Source organism: Macaca thibetana, chromosome 15 (assembly GCF_024542745.1).
Source record: "Macaca thibetana thibetana isolate TM-01 chromosome 15, ASM2454274v1, whole genome shotgun sequence".
Classification (NCBI taxonomy): domain Eukaryota; kingdom Metazoa; phylum Chordata; class Mammalia; order Primates; family Cercopithecidae; genus Macaca; species Macaca thibetana.
Window position 1 is genome coordinate 9,327,087 of NC_065592.1, and position 14,776 is coordinate 9,341,862.

Sequence of the window (14,776 nt, forward strand, 5' to 3'; positions counted from 1 at the left end):
ACCAACACAAGGTCAGGAACTGAAATTCTAATTGGCCCCATTTTTTCAAAAAAATTTAACAGGAATGAAAAGGAGCTTGGGAGAGGAACTGAGGGCAGACGGCCGGGGTTCACTGGGCTTTCCTACTCTCTCCTCACACACTTGAGAAATGATTTTTGAGAAATACTCTCAAAACGAAAACCAAAACTGCTTTGTTCCGTGCAAGTAGCGTTAAGAATTCACCAGGAGCGGGAGGGGCACCCGTGCAGCCTGAGCTTCAGAACCGACTGCTAGAGAGTCTGGGAGCTGAGAAGGGGGCCAGGCCCACCAGGGAGCACCGGGCGGGGGTGGGAGGCCTGGGAGCCAGACACTGTACCCTCCCTTTAGGCCCACCCCAAGCCTGGCTGACTTCCCTTATCCCCTCCTCGCAAGCTTGTTTATTTATCTGCTTACTTGCTGCTTGTTTCCATCTGGAACGTGCGCACATGAGGCTCACGATGGCAGGGGCTGCTGTGGCATACAGTAAGCGCTTAATATTTGTGAAAGGACCACTGAGCAAGTGAGGAAATGAATGAATGGTGGAAAGAGCCAGGGTGAAGCACAGCTGGCAAAGATGGATGAAGCTCAGACCGGTGGGTGGGACCCACAGAGCAGCGAGAGAGGTGTGGTTCCAGGTGTGGAACTCCACTTCCCCAGGTCTCAGTCTGGGAAACGGGGATTGCGGTACCACTGCCTCGTGAGATCCTTTGGAGGATTAATGACAAATAATACATGTTACACGTTGTCCTGGGTCTGACACGATGGTGTCTATGGTTATTACTCATAGAGTGGGGAGTGGGGAGGAGAGAGGCACGTACGCCAGCTCCCTCCACTCAAATGAAAAAAAAAAATGAAAAAAAAAAATTATAGGATTCCTAAGACTCAAGGAGCTTCTCACTCCTTAGAAACTCCCAGCTGAGCTGGGGAAGGGACAAAGGTCTGTACTGAGTGAGTTATAAACAACTCAGCCAGGAAAGCTGAGCTGCCACCACCACACACAAACACACACACAAGCACACACACTCACACATGTGCGCACTCATGCACACACTGTCATACTCACATGCACACACACGTACACTCACACACACTTTCTTGCACACACACATACACACACACACACACACACACACCCCAGTCAGGCCCAGGATTAACTCTGGCCTGCCCAGAGTGCTCAGCTCCCGGCAGCATCTTGAGAAAGGAGAAAAGAGGGCGGGGGAGGTTTCTGGTCTCAGCTCAGTACTAATCCCTTCACAGTGCCTCTCAACTTTCAAAGCGCTGGTAAGTCAGGTGACAAATGAGGAAACTGAGGCCCAAGAGAAGCAATCCGCATTCCCTAAGGATAACAGGGCCAATCTGAAGCTAGAACCCATTTCTCCAGTTCCCCCAGTCTCCTCTCTATCTGTTAGGCCACCCAGATGTGCAGAGCACTGAAGGACACCCCATCCTCACCCCAGAGCACCTCCCAGCAGGCTTGCCCTAAAAGCTCCAGCTGAGCCCTTGGCAGACATCACTAATCAATCGGAGCACCCAGGGCTCCAGGCAGACACCACTAGTCAATCAGATCTGACTCCAAAGAATCAAGGATGCCTCAGCATGGCTCAGGGGAGTGAGATCTGCCTGCCCTGCTCCTCACAGCTTAGCACAGCCCCTACACCTTGGCCAGCATTCAGCCCATGGTGAATAAATGAATGAATGAACAAATGGACACCCAGCCTTTGCCAGATGCTGGAGCAGGGACCCCAGACGTGAGAGATCACATCTGCACCCTATGCCCACTCCGTGGACAAGTGCAGAATTCACCCAGAGGACCGACGGACAGAAGAGCCTCATCCCTCTCCCGAAGCTCCTAATGCCCCCACCCCCAGAGCCCTGTCACATCTCCTTCCTTTTGGTGTGAACAGGCAAGTCACCCAAGCTCTCTGTGCCTCAGTTGCTCCATCCATGAAATGGGAATTGTAACTGAACCTGCCTCAAAGGTCGGTGTGGGAATTCAGGGAGACTTGGCCCAGTGCCTGGTAAGAGCAAGAGCTCCAAGAAGAGCCAGACCACTGTCAGTCTTTCTCATTACACTTAAGGTCCTTGAAGCCAGGGCCAGAGTGGCTTTCCGGATACCAAGCCTATTGCCCAGGACTATGCTAGGAAAACACAGACGATGTCGAGGGACGGGGTCATTAACCTCCATCTGGGTCAGTGACAGAGTGCAAGTTCTGTGGGGCCAGCGGAGGATACCCCAGCTCCAGGGACCTAGCCTCATTCCCCAGTGTCCACCAGCTACAGCGCCACGGGCTCCTCAGCCTAAAAGAGAGAAGACTCGACAGTGACCCCTGTGGCCAGCCACACCCTTCTGCCTTCCCTGCCACTGCCCAAAGCCCTGGGTCTCAGTCCCCACCCCCCTGGAACAAGCCACACTCCAAGTCACAGACACAGCGCACTAGGGCAGCTAGAGGCAGGACCCGGAGATGAGACGTCCGACTTCCAACCCCAGCTTTGGGCCCATGTCTTGAACACAGAGCACATCCCTCCTCTTCTCCAGACCTCAGTTTACCCATCTGGAAATTGAGGGTGGGGGTCAATCTGATCTCCAGAGCCCATCAAACTAACAATGCTGTCTGCATCCTTAAGTTCATTGATTCACTCAGGCCACAGGTGAGTGCCCACTGTGGACCCAGCCCTTGGCTGGGCCCCTCCATTGCTGTTCTCGCTGCTAGAAGATCCCCCGTCTTCCTGGTCTCCAGGTCTCAGCTTCTCACTTCCCAGACCAGCCTTGGACCTTGGACCTGCCCTCCTCCAGCCGGGTCCTTCCAATCACAGACTTAGCTCTCAGTATTTTCTGGTCTATTTAGCTTGTCTGCTTCCTTCTGGATCGCGGCTTTCTGAAGGAAGGCAGAATCACGTCTTGTTCCCTGACCCATTCCCAGGGACTCCAGAGAAGGATTCTGGAAGTATCTCTCAGGCAAATGAAAAATGAATGAATGAGTGAATTCCAAGTTTCTCTCCCCCTTCCTCCAACACAACACCCCAATACAGTTTTTTGCCTATGGACCCCTCCCCCAAGTCAACCCCCAGGAGCCAACAGGGCAAATCCCACTGTGGATCAGGAGCCTTCCTAACCATGTCCCCTGCCCCCAAGCCCAGGTGACCAGAAGGCGTCCACAGACATATGTGCACTTGTGAAGAGTTAACTGCTCTAATGGAGGACTGACACCACCTGGGGTTTGATGGGAGCTCAGGTCCCCAGTGGTTCCATGCCCTAGCTCCATGCTGTCCCAGCAGACACTCAGTAAATATTGAGGCATTAATTAACTTCCTCCAGGGAACAGTGACTCAGTGCCAGATGTAATCTCCCCAGCTCCAGGGGGAAAGGTGAGATCCCCAACCTTTCTCAGGTGCACAGACAAATAAAGCCAGCCCTTCATCCTTGTCTCGTTTTGGCCTATCCCCCTTTGTGGGGTGCAGATCTGAGGGTACCTTCTCCTGACATGTGTGCACACACATTCTCACACACATGCACACACTCACTGCCCTGATCCATCATGGTCCCCTGAACCTTTATGCATCCCAACAGACGCCTGGCACGCAAACCACCCATTCTATAAACATTTGTGAATTCCTACTATGTGCCCCCCAAGCCACACCACTCCCCGGGCACCAAATAGTTCAGCTGTTCCATTGCCTCCTTCAGCAAGGTTTTTCTGACGACAGCTGTGGCGTCTCCCCTTCCCAGCCCACCTCAAAAAAGACCAAGGGTTTTCACGAAGCTGCACAACTGCTGAGCCCTCCCCATTAGCCCACTTCTCAGTTCTTGAGAAAGAGGAGAGACGGAGTGTGGGTCCCCAACAGACCCAGAGGATGGAGCCACCCAGAAGAGGCTGACCATTCTCAGCTGGCCCTAGTGAATGAAAGGAACTTCAAAGAACCCCAAACTCACCTTGCGGGGGACTAGGAGGTGCCATGAGGAGCTTCCCACGTGAGGGGCCTGGTCCTTCTGCCCCCAGCCTGTAGCTGGAAATCCACCTCCATCCCTGCCCTGTTTCCCCATCGGGGACCCTCAGAGCCATGTTCTGGGGTACAGTTCTGAATGAGGGGCTGAGGCTGGAACTGACATTTGTTTCTTTGTAGGCCCTGGGCCCAGAGCACTTGGCAGTAAAGTGGTGGGGGTCGAACAAACCAAGGTCACATTCACCAAGAGCTGGGCCCTGAGAACCGGCCTCAGCTCCACGGACAGCGGAAGCTGATTTGGAAGAACCTCTGGTGAACTCCCGCCCTGGAAACAGATGGGCTTGGGCTCAGATCCTGACTCTACCCCTTGCTGGTATGTAGACTCTTCGTCAAGCAAGGTACGTAAACTCTTCGTTTCCCCCAATAAACACTGGGCCATGACAAAAAGAAGGCCTGAAATCAGTGTTGATAAATATTTTCGGGAGCTGTGGGCTTGCAATGTGCCAGACACTGTGGATCCCAGACCTCACTGTTGCATACAGAGTCCTCACAGCTGTAAAGCTGGTAAGAGATCCCAGTTCCCTCTGCATGCTAGTGATGTCTCAAAGGTGAACCTCAAACATAAATAAAGAAAGTCTTTTTTTTTTTTTTTTTGAGACAGAATCTCACTCTGTCGCCCAGGCTGGAGTGCTGTTGTGCCATCTGGGCTCACTGTAAGCTCCGCCTCCCAGGTTCACGCCATTCTCCTGCCTCAGCCTCCTGGGTAGCTGGGACTACAGGCGCCCGCCACCACGCCCAGCTAATTTTTTGTATTTTTTAGTGGAGACAGGGTTTCACTGTGTTAGCCAGGATGGTCTCGATCTCCTGACCTCGTGATCCGTCCACCTCAGCCTCCCAAAGTGCTGGGATTACAGACGTGAGCCACCGCGCTGGGCCATAAATAAAGTATTTGTGCGCCTTTAAGACAGGCACCAGGGAAGAGAAGGACAGTGTATTTTTACTTCTACGTGTTATCACCTGAGCAAGTTCCACAGCCCTGGAGGTCTGTATCACCAATAAAATGTATGTAGGACATCCTTTATCTGAAGTCCCCTGAAATTTCAATCATGGTTTCTCTGGGAGGAGGCCTGGATATGTGCCATGGGTCACAGGGGCCCAAACCAGTTTGAGATTGTTTGAGGGGGCCACGGGAAGGACAGAGCACCAGGCCCGGGGCCATGTGATCTTAGGCAAGTCTCACGCCGTCAGTGTCTGAGTTTCCTTATAGGAAAAATGAGGTAAACACCTGCTAACTCTGTTTTCGCTCTCAACGCCTGGCATGGAGTAGATGCTAAGAAACTGTTTGTAGGAAATTCTTAAGACTAAAGAAAGACCCAGAGACCACAGGGTGGGCTAGTGGGTCTCTCCACTCCCACCAAAGGATGAAGTAGGTGCTGAGAACTCAGAACGAAGCCCCAAAAAACAGACTCAGAAGATTCCCTAAGGAGGAGGTGAAACAGCAGGACATCTGCTCATGGGCCTCCCCTGACTCCAGCCCCACAAGGTCCACCTATCTCTGGGAGACTCTGCAGACCTCGTTGATCCTTCAGAGGTCCACTAATGGACCCTTCTCAGGCAAACCTCCAGACCACTTCCAAGAGCCTCCCGAGCTGTCTGGACAGCCTCCACCCCAGGCACCTTTGAACCCCGCTGGGAGCAGCAACCAGCCCCCTTCAGACCTCTTGGTCCAGATAGAGCGTCCCCAGGAATCAGCAATCCTGTCCCTCTCTTCTCCCATTGTCTCAGTCCCCAGCTGCGAGGAGGTGGCCCCTGAAGCGTTCAGGATAAGAAGGAAAACTGTGTCAACAGAAGTTAAGTCGGTGAGTTCCCGAGCCTTTGGTATCCACCTCCCGTCTGGAGCGCAGGGTCCTGTCCCAGCTCCTAGCTCCGCCCCCTGGGAACTGTATGGTTCCTCAAGTCACTCCACTCCTCCGAACCTCAGGCCCCTCCTCTACAAACGTTAGAGTGAGGCATTGGGGAGTTGCTGGGAAGGGCCTGCCCCATACTAGGCCCATAATAATAGTCCCTATTGTCATTATTATTAGTTAGGCACGAAAGGAAAGGTTACAGAGCTGGTGATTAGGACACTTAGCGTTTCGGCTCTCAGGACGCCTTTGAGCCTCAGTTGATCCCGAGGTCCACACACTCCCTGGGTCATGCGTGGCCTCAGAACTCTCTCCATCAGAGAAGGTCAAAATTCATGATGTTTTGGTTTTTCCTGTTAGACAAATGGGGAGGACCTCCCTTCCGCAAGCATTTCCAGAGGCCCCTCGGCCAAAAAGGGAGTCAGGCCTTACGTTCTCTGCGGTGGAGGGTACCCCCAAAACCTCGCTCCTTTGATGTCCCCCAGTGTCAAGCTGGCGGTCCCACCAGCCTCCTGTAGAGGCCTTGACTCCCGCGAGTCACCCGGGGGCCGACAGGTGGGCAGGTGGAGGCGCCGCGCGGCCCGGGGAGCTGTAAGCCGCGCGCACCTGCCGCAGGTGAGACCCAGCCGTGCGGAAGGGGGAGGAGCCGTCGCGCAGCACTCAGGTGATCCGACCCCCGGCTCCCGGGACCTAAGGCGAGGGCAGCCGCGGGCTTCAACGTGGCCGCTGCCAGGCGACCTATGCTGCAGACTGCGGCCCCGGCGGCTCCGAGTCCCGCGCGGCGCGGCAGCCCCAGGAGAACATTCGAGGCAGCAGCGGCGTTGTAGGCCCGGGTTCCGTTCGGTATTTGAATAGCACAAAGGAACCGCCTTGGTCTGATTGGCCAGCTAAGTAGCCCCGGGGCGGGCAGCGCCTGTCACTCGGGAGGCTCTCAGAGCTCCTATTGGCTCTTCTCATGTGGGGCGGGGCCCGGGCACCCGGCTAAATAGCTGGGGCCGGGGCCGGCCGAGACTCATTGCTTTGGCGCCGTCTGGGGAGCGCGAGCCCGCGGGTGGCGCGCAGCGCATGGTGGCGGCTCCTCTCGGAGCACAGCCGAACCGCTGACCCGGACTCCGTTCCCCCTGCCCGGCGCGCCCCGGCGGCCGGCTGGAGGCAGAAACAGCAGCAGCGTTAGCAGCAGCAGCGGCGGCGGCTGCTCCGCCGCCGTCTCCGCGGGAGCATGGAGTGCGCCCTGGACGCCCAGAGCCTGATCAGCATCTCCCTGCGCAAGATCCACAGCTCCCGAACCCAGCGCGGCGGCATCAAGCTGCACAAGAACCTCCTGGTGTCCTACGTGCTCCGCAACGCGCGCCAGCTCTACCTGAGCGAGCGCTACGCCGAGCTCTACCGGCGCCAACAGCAGCAGCAACAGCAGCAGCCGCCCCACCACCAGCACCAGCACCTAGCGTACGCGGCGCCGGGCATGCCGGCCAGCGCGGCCGACTTCGGCCCGCTCCAACTTGGTGGCGGCGGGGACGCGGAGGCGCGCGAGCCGGCCGCCCGGCACCAGCTGCACCAGCTCCACCAGCTCCACCAGCTGCACCTCCAGCAGCAGCTGCACCAGCACCAGCACCCGGCGCCCAGGGGCTGCGCGGCAGCGGCGGCGACCGGAGCGCCCGCGGGCGGCGCGGGGGCGCTCTCGGAGCTGCCCGGGTGCGCCGCGCTCCAGCCGCCGCACGGCGCGCCCCACCGCGGGCAGCCCTTGGAGCCTCTGCAGCCGGGTCCTGCGCCGCTGCCGCTGCCGCTGCCACCGCCCGCTGCGCTCTGCCCGCGGGACCCTCGCGCCCCGGCCGCCTGCTCCGCGCCCTCCGCGCCCCCAGGGGCCGCCCCTCCGGCCGCCGCCGCTTCTCCGCCCGCCTCCCCGGCCCCCGCCTCCTCCCCCGGCTTCTACCGGGGCGCATACCCGGCCCCCTCGGACTTCGGCTTGCACTGCAGCAGCCAGACCACCGTGCTGGACCTAGACACTCACGTGGTGACCACGGTAGAGAACGGCTACTTGCACCAGGACTGCTGCGCCTCCGCCCACTGCCCCTGCTGTGGCCAGGGCGCTCCGGGACCGGGCCTGTCGTCCGCCGCCGGCTGCAAGCGCAAGTATTACCCTGGCCAGGAGGAGGAGGAAGACGACGAGGAGGACGCGGGCGAGCTGGGGGCCGAGCCCCCCGGGGGCGCCCCGTTCGCCCCCTGCAAGCGCGCCCGCTTCGAGGACTTCTGCCCGGACTCGTCCCCGGACGCGTCCAACATCTCAAACTTGATCTCCATCTTTGGCTCCGGCTTCTCGGGGCTCGTGAGCCGACAGCCGGACTCCTCGGAGCAGCCGCCGCCGCTCAACGGGCAGCTGTGCGCCAAGCAGGCGCTCGCCAGCCTCGGCGCCTGGACTCGAGCCATTGTCGCCTTCTAGGGACCCCCGAGGGCACAGGGACCCGGGGCCCCGCGGGGCTGGGGCCAGACAAAGACTCGGCCAAGGGGCGAGAGGGGGGAACGAGCGGGCGCCGGGCCACTCGGGGCTGAGCTGAGGGCGAGCAGGGGCAGGGGCAGGCGGCTGATGTTTTATAAATTGTAAAATAAAAAAAAGAAATTTAAAATCTTGGACTTTATTTTTGCAGAGAGAAAAGCGCCTATTTAAGTATGCTTTGTGTTTCTCCTACTCTTTTTTTCTTTTTATTGTAGTGATTGCAGTGGTGTTTAGCGAGGAGCCTGCCACGTGAGGGAGGGCTGCTGCCCGGAGAAGCTGCCGGGCAGCCGGGGGCGAGGCAGGGCGCCCTGGCCGCCGGGGCGCGCTGGGGGCGCAGCGCAGGAGGGAGCGGGACCCGGGACGCCGATTCCAATCAGTTGTCAGACCCGGGAAGCCCGACGTTCCGCTCTCCCAAGTCTCTCTGTGGGGTGAGGAATGGGTCTTGTGAAATTCTGAGCAAAAACAAAGGCAAACTATCTCCGAAAGGGACGTTTGGGTCACATTTCCTCTCTGGGGGCGGACTCCAAAGTTCTCAAAATGAGAAGGCAGAAATGAAAACACTTCAACTTTTTTTTTCTTTTCTTCCCGGGGCGGGTGTCTTGAACCCCTCTTCTCCCCGCCCCTCTGGCTCCGTTCTCCTCCCCTCCTCCACCCGTCTCCCGGACTCGGGGGTGGCGCCTGACACCCCGACACTCTCGGACACTGTTTGGGTAAGGGGTGGGGGGCGGGCACGGCGGACTACATTTCCCATCATGCCCAGCACTGCGGTCCTCACTAAACAAAAAAGGAAGTCAATTCCTTCACCTGGATCCCCGGCGGCCCCGGGGGAGGGAGGGGCCGGGACCGCCGACTGCGTTGGAGACTTTGCACTAAGTTCCTGGTCAGCTGTGGTGTTTGTGTGTGTGCTTCTAAGTTGCACTGCCTTGGTTCAGCCTTCGGTTGCATTTCATGAAACCAGCATTGTTCGAGCCTGTGAGAACCCCGTCCTGTGTCTTCAGCTCGATAGATTTGTTTAATTTAAAAGCCTTTTGTTGTAAAAAGGTGGGGTTCGTCTGCAGCCCCTCTGGTTCTCTGCCATCAGCACCGTGTGGACTCCAAAACAAGTTGCCAACCCTTCCTTTCTCGGCCCTTTTCCCTCATTGCCCTGTATTTTTGTGCATACGGAATTGTATATCACCGGGTAAAACTGTTCAGATTGTTTAAATTTATAATCTTAATAAAAAGTCGATTACAGAAGATGGTGGTGCCTTGTTTTCAGATCTGTCTGGGGGCGTCAGAGAGGATAGAGAGGTGTGGGGAGAGACCCCCCGCCCCCATGTAAACCCCAGTTCTCTTGGGCCTGGGCGGGCGGGATCTGCCCACATCCGCAAGGTCGGCGGTGGGAGAAAGCAGGGTGATGTTGGTGGCTGGGGATGAAGCGGGTGCTGCGCGTCTCTCCGCCGCCCCAGCCCCCGCTCCAGGGGGGTCCTGTACCCCACGGGAACCGGCCGCCCCGGGGTCTCCAGCGGGAAGCGGAGCCGGCCTCCAGCACATTTCCTGCCCAGGCAGAGGCGCAGGGCCTGGTCGGCCTCGAGTCTGAGCTCTCTGTGGCCAGGGAAAGCAGCCGGGAGACGCTGGGGGTTTCAGGGCCACCAGCACTCCCTGCCCCGCGCCTCCGCCCGCACGTCCGCATGTCTCGGGCTGCAACTTGGGGAAGTTTTTTCCTTTTCTTTTTCCTTTTTTTTTTTTTTTTTAAGTTGAGTTTGTTATCACTGCTCGGTGCCACTTGGTGGTGTGCTGGCGGCGTCTCCCTCCCTCCTCGCGCCCCTCCCCTCTCCCTCTCCCTCTCTCCCACCCGCCGCTCTTCCCTCCCCAGTGGATGGAGGCAGGAAGGCTCCCGGCGCGCGCTCCCCTCTGACCACCTACGGAATGACCTCAGAGTGGGAGAATGTGCCAAGGCCCGGGGGAAGCTCGCGTTCTCCCCACTGGAAACAAATTCACATCTGGAGCCGCGGCTTGGGCCCGGGGGCGCGCGGGATGGTTCCAGCTTTGCAAAGAGGGGTTAGGAAAGAAAGAATAAGAAAAAGAAAGCAAAGTGGCAGCCTGCTGGCTGTTTGCTGCCGACTCCCCACAGCTCCTCGCTCTCGCTGGCTCCTTCGCCCCCACACTGCCCTCGCCGGTGCGAGCCTCGCAGCCACCCCGCAGGACGCTCGCGCCCCCCACCCCAGCCTTCGCGCCTCCCTCAGCGACAGGAGGGGCTGCCGCTAAGAGGCCCCCAAGCCAGACTCCGAGAGGCAGACGCAAGTCCGTCCCCGGGGACTGCCCGGCTCTGGATCCCGGTGTCGCGCGAGGCGAAGTTCTTGGGGACACTCTCCAGAACGCGGGGGTCGGCGGAGGTCCGCGATGGGGGTGGGGAAAAAGGAGGCTCTGGGGGCGTGAGTCGCGGGGAGGAAAGGCACCTGCACCCCCAGGGCTGCTTCCTCGGCCTCCCACGGGAAGAGTCTGGAGCTGCCGAGGAGGGGGAACAGTGCGTCTCCTCCCTCCCCATTTTCCCCTGCAAGTCCAAGGAAATCGCGGTTGGCTGCACGGTTTTGCTTCAATCCACGAAGCCAGTTGCCAGAGCTCCCCCTAGCGCCGCTTCGGGCGCGCTGCAGTGGCTGGGGCTGGGAGTGGGCGAGGCTCGGCGGGGGCGGCGGGGCTGCCGGGGGCTGCTTCGCGACCACCCGGGAAGCTGCGCGGAGTCTGCACCCCGCCCTAGCCTGAGCTGGGCCCCGGGGCCGCGTGCGTCCCCACTCCAGGCCCGCGTCGAGGAGGGGCACGTGGTCGGCCCCCTTTGTTGGGAGCTGGGCACTGGAAGGGACCGGCCAAAGAGCTTGGGAATTCCCCACCCGCCCCAGGGATCCCTATGGTAAAGGAGAGTGGCTGGTGGAGTGCGAAATAAGACCTCTGAACTCAGCAGGACCCCGGACGAGGGCTCTTCTCCCTCTGCCTGGTGATCTGAGCCTAAGCCGCACATTGGAATCTAGCAAAGCCAAGGAATGGGATGGGGCGCTCTGGGAGCACCCTAAAGAGAGGTGCCCTTCCCCCTCCCTTACCTTCTCAGGGCCCAAGGACCTGGGCAGCCCCACAAAGGGTTAGTGCCCTGAATATAATTCCCCTTGACCCAAAACGCAGCCCACTGGCAATCTACCCGTCTCACCAAGACATTCCACACAAAACTGTAACACGCTGCACAGCCTTGATTCTACACTACAGCCCACACTGAGGGCCACACCCAGCCACACACTGTCCCCAACACTTGATCCTAAGCTGCATCCTCACCCCAATCACAACCACTGGCGCAGCAGGAAACATACCAGCCTAGAACATCCAGAGAGACCGATGTTCCCGTGCATAGCACAAGTGAGAGGCTGCACAAGTGAGGCTGCGTCCGGGAGGCGGGTGGATGGGGGTGCCTGGCCATGGGGGTCGTCTGAAAGGGGGATGGGATCAGGCGGGCAGGCAAACCAGGAGTCTATCTCAGCTCCACAGACAAGCCATTCTTCCTCCAGTAAAAAGACCAATGGAGCCCCCAGACAGGAATTAGGGGTGCTGCTTAGGGAGGCAGGGAAATGAGAAGAGACTGGGTGCCCAGGGGATGACAAGGGGGAGCTTCCAGAGATCAGCAGCTCTAGAAGCAAGAGCTCCAGCTAGTCCCTGGTCCTCCTAGGTTTACCAGCTCCCCTCAACACACTCCCCCAGGCTTCTAGGACACCACAGGTCCTGCCGCCCTTGATACGTGGTGTAGGGCTGAGTCAGGCTCCAAGCTGCGCTCCCAGCAACATGGAGCTGCTGGGATGACAGCCCAGACCCTCAGAGCTGCAGGCTGCCCTCCAGAGAAGCCAGGGGTGGGGATGCCTCGGACTCCCAGGGGAGTCACTGCGCAGGGCACTGAGATCTGGGTGCTGTGTGTGTGTGTGTGTGTGTGTGTGTGTGTGTGTGTGTGTGTGTGTGTGTGTGTGTTACAGCAAGAAAGAGTGTGTGTGACTGTGTGTCCCTCTGGCACAGGGGATGCACACCAGGGGCTGTCCCTCCAATCACTGGACAATATTTACGAAGCTCCCACTTGGTGCTTGGCCTGTGTGAGGCACTGATCTGACCACAGCGAACAATAGCAGCAAATGACGAGAACAGCAAGCCTCTCTCTCTAGATTAGCTCGTTTCATTTTTGCAGCTACCCTCTGAGGTAGAGACTGTGAGCCTCCTCATTTCAGAAATGAGAAACCTCGCACAACTGAGAGGTGGCCAGTTTCTACTGTTGGAGCTCACAGTTGAGTGGGTAAGAATTTGTAACATTACATTGCCAGCTGGCAAATGAATCTGAGGTTGTCTAAACAGTCAGATTGATAAGTCCCAGCTGAACCGAAACGGGGTTCTGGGATCTCTTGATCCCTGAACTAGCTGGTTGGGAACACACACCTCACCCCGATACTTCATGCTGCAGTTTCCAGGGACAGGGATGAAGAGACACACAGCACAGTGGTGTCTGTACCCACCTCACCCAAGGCAGAGCCCTGTTTCCTGAAGACTCACTTGTGGTAGGGGATAGCAGCACCACTGGCACCAGCCTGGGCAAAAGGTGGGATTTCTTGGCTCAAGGCACTAAACTGTGCAGTGGGTAGGGGCACAGCTGGCTTCAGGCACAGTGGGATCCAGGCACAGATCTTTTCCAAGATGCTCTCTCTCCATCTCCTGTGACTTTCTTCTTTGCACTCAAGCTTCCCACTGTAGCCAGAGAAGGCAGCTCCTGGCCTCCCATTCTCACAGCTTTGCCACCCAAGAGGGACTGCCTTCTTCCCTTATTTTCAAGTCAGAAGATCCCAGGGGAAAACAAAAGCATTGGCCTGGGCGCAGTGGCTCACGCCTGTAATCCCAGCACTTTAGGAGGCTGAGGTGGATGGATCACGTGAGGTCGGGCGTTTGCGACCAGCCTGGCCAACATGGTGAAACCCCATCTTTACTAAAATTACAAAAATTAGCCGGGTGTGACGGCGCGCACCTGTAATCCCAGCTACTCGGGAGGCTGAGGCTGGAGAATCACTTGACCCCAGGAGACGGAGGTTGCAGTGAGCCAAGATTGTGCCATTGCACTGAACCCCGGGCCACAGAGCAAGACTCCATTTCAAAAAGAAAAGAAAATCCCAGGGAAAGGCTGTAATGTCCTAAGCGTACAGCCAGGACATGAGGGGTGATTAGTCGCTAGCGCCCACTGGAAGCTCACAGAAGCTTCTCAGAAAAGGAGTGTGGTTGGTACTGGCTGGCAGACCCAAGATGTCCTTCAGAGAGAGGGGCTGCAAGCCAAGATAAGGGAGGTGTCTCGCTGTGGAACTCGGAGCACAGGCACGGCTGCTTCATTCAGCACCTGGGCGACAACGCGGTCAATGCAGCGCTGGAAGGGGAACACCCTCCCTGCTCCTGGCCAGGATAAAGAGGCTCCAGGGCCATCTGGTGCCTCCTAGTTTTGTCACTCAGGAATCACCAGGGGAGGGGAGGCTGAACAAGGGGGCTGGATTTTTCCAGCAGGTTCCATGGCCAGGGCAGCAACAGGGGCCACCCTCAGGGGACTTACGGCAGGGATAGCTGCAGGGAGACCAAAGCAGAACTTGGCTGGGAGCTTACATGTGGCTCCTCAAGGGACTCCCAGATATAACCGCAAAGGCTTCGAGGGCAGGCCAAGATGCTAGCCAGCAGGATGGGGCTGGAGTGGCCGCGGGAAAGGTTAACATGGCCACCAGGATGTCCCCATCTGGTAGGGCCTGGGGATGTCTGGGGTACAGGTGACCTTGGCTATTCATATGTTTAGAGAAAAAAGACTGAATACAAGTTCAAAAATGCTGAAATGGTTATTACTAGGTGGGCAATTACAGGAGACCTTTATTTCATCATTCATACATGTCTGTATTTTCCAAATTTTCTACAATAAGCATGTATCACTTTTGTATTTACAAGAAAAATGAACAGTACATCAGAGAAAAATGTGACATGACAGGTGCTACAATCGATGTCCAGCGTTCTACGGAGCAGAGAGGAGGGAGCAGCTAGGTCCAACCTGGCTAGGGCAAGGCTCAACCCTGAGAAACAGTCCTCTACCAGACAGCCTTGGTCAATGGGAATCCACACTCCTGTCCTCTGTTTTTTTTTTTTTTTTTTTTTTTTTTTTAAGAGGTGTGAGACAAAACAACAAGCTCATCTCCAGGACATGATTGAGGAGCACTGTGGAGGGAGTCTCGTTCCTTCTCCTCTCTCATCTCTGACCACTGTTTCAGCCCCACACTGTCCACCCATCAATCGCCACTGATTTGCTCAGACTCACAGGATCACGTGGCAAGGTGAGCAGGAAGAGGCAAACGTACTCAGAAAATATTTTCAGAACTTGAGCTGGAACTAAAGAGAAGAACGCAAA

At 57.5% G+C, this 14,776-nt stretch overlaps 2 protein-coding genes across 2 annotated transcripts in view; both read left to right on the plus strand.

Moving 5' to 3' along the window:
- Positions 1-9,591, plus strand: part of IER5L (immediate early response 5 like) — a 106,242-nt gene extending 96,651 nt beyond the window's left edge. Inside the window, exon 2 of the mRNA XM_050760154.1 lies at positions 6,875-9,591. Coding sequence (XP_050616111.1) covers positions 7,084-8,301 — 1,218 coding nt within the window. The 5' untranslated portion in view covers positions 6,875-7,083 and the 3' untranslated portion in view covers positions 8,302-9,591. The remainder of the gene's footprint in view (positions 1-6,874) is intronic.
- SH3GLB2 (SH3 domain containing GRB2 like, endophilin B2) overlaps positions 1-14,776 on the plus strand; it is a 483,899-nt gene that overhangs the window by 303,204 nt on the left and 165,919 nt on the right. The window lies entirely within an intron of this gene.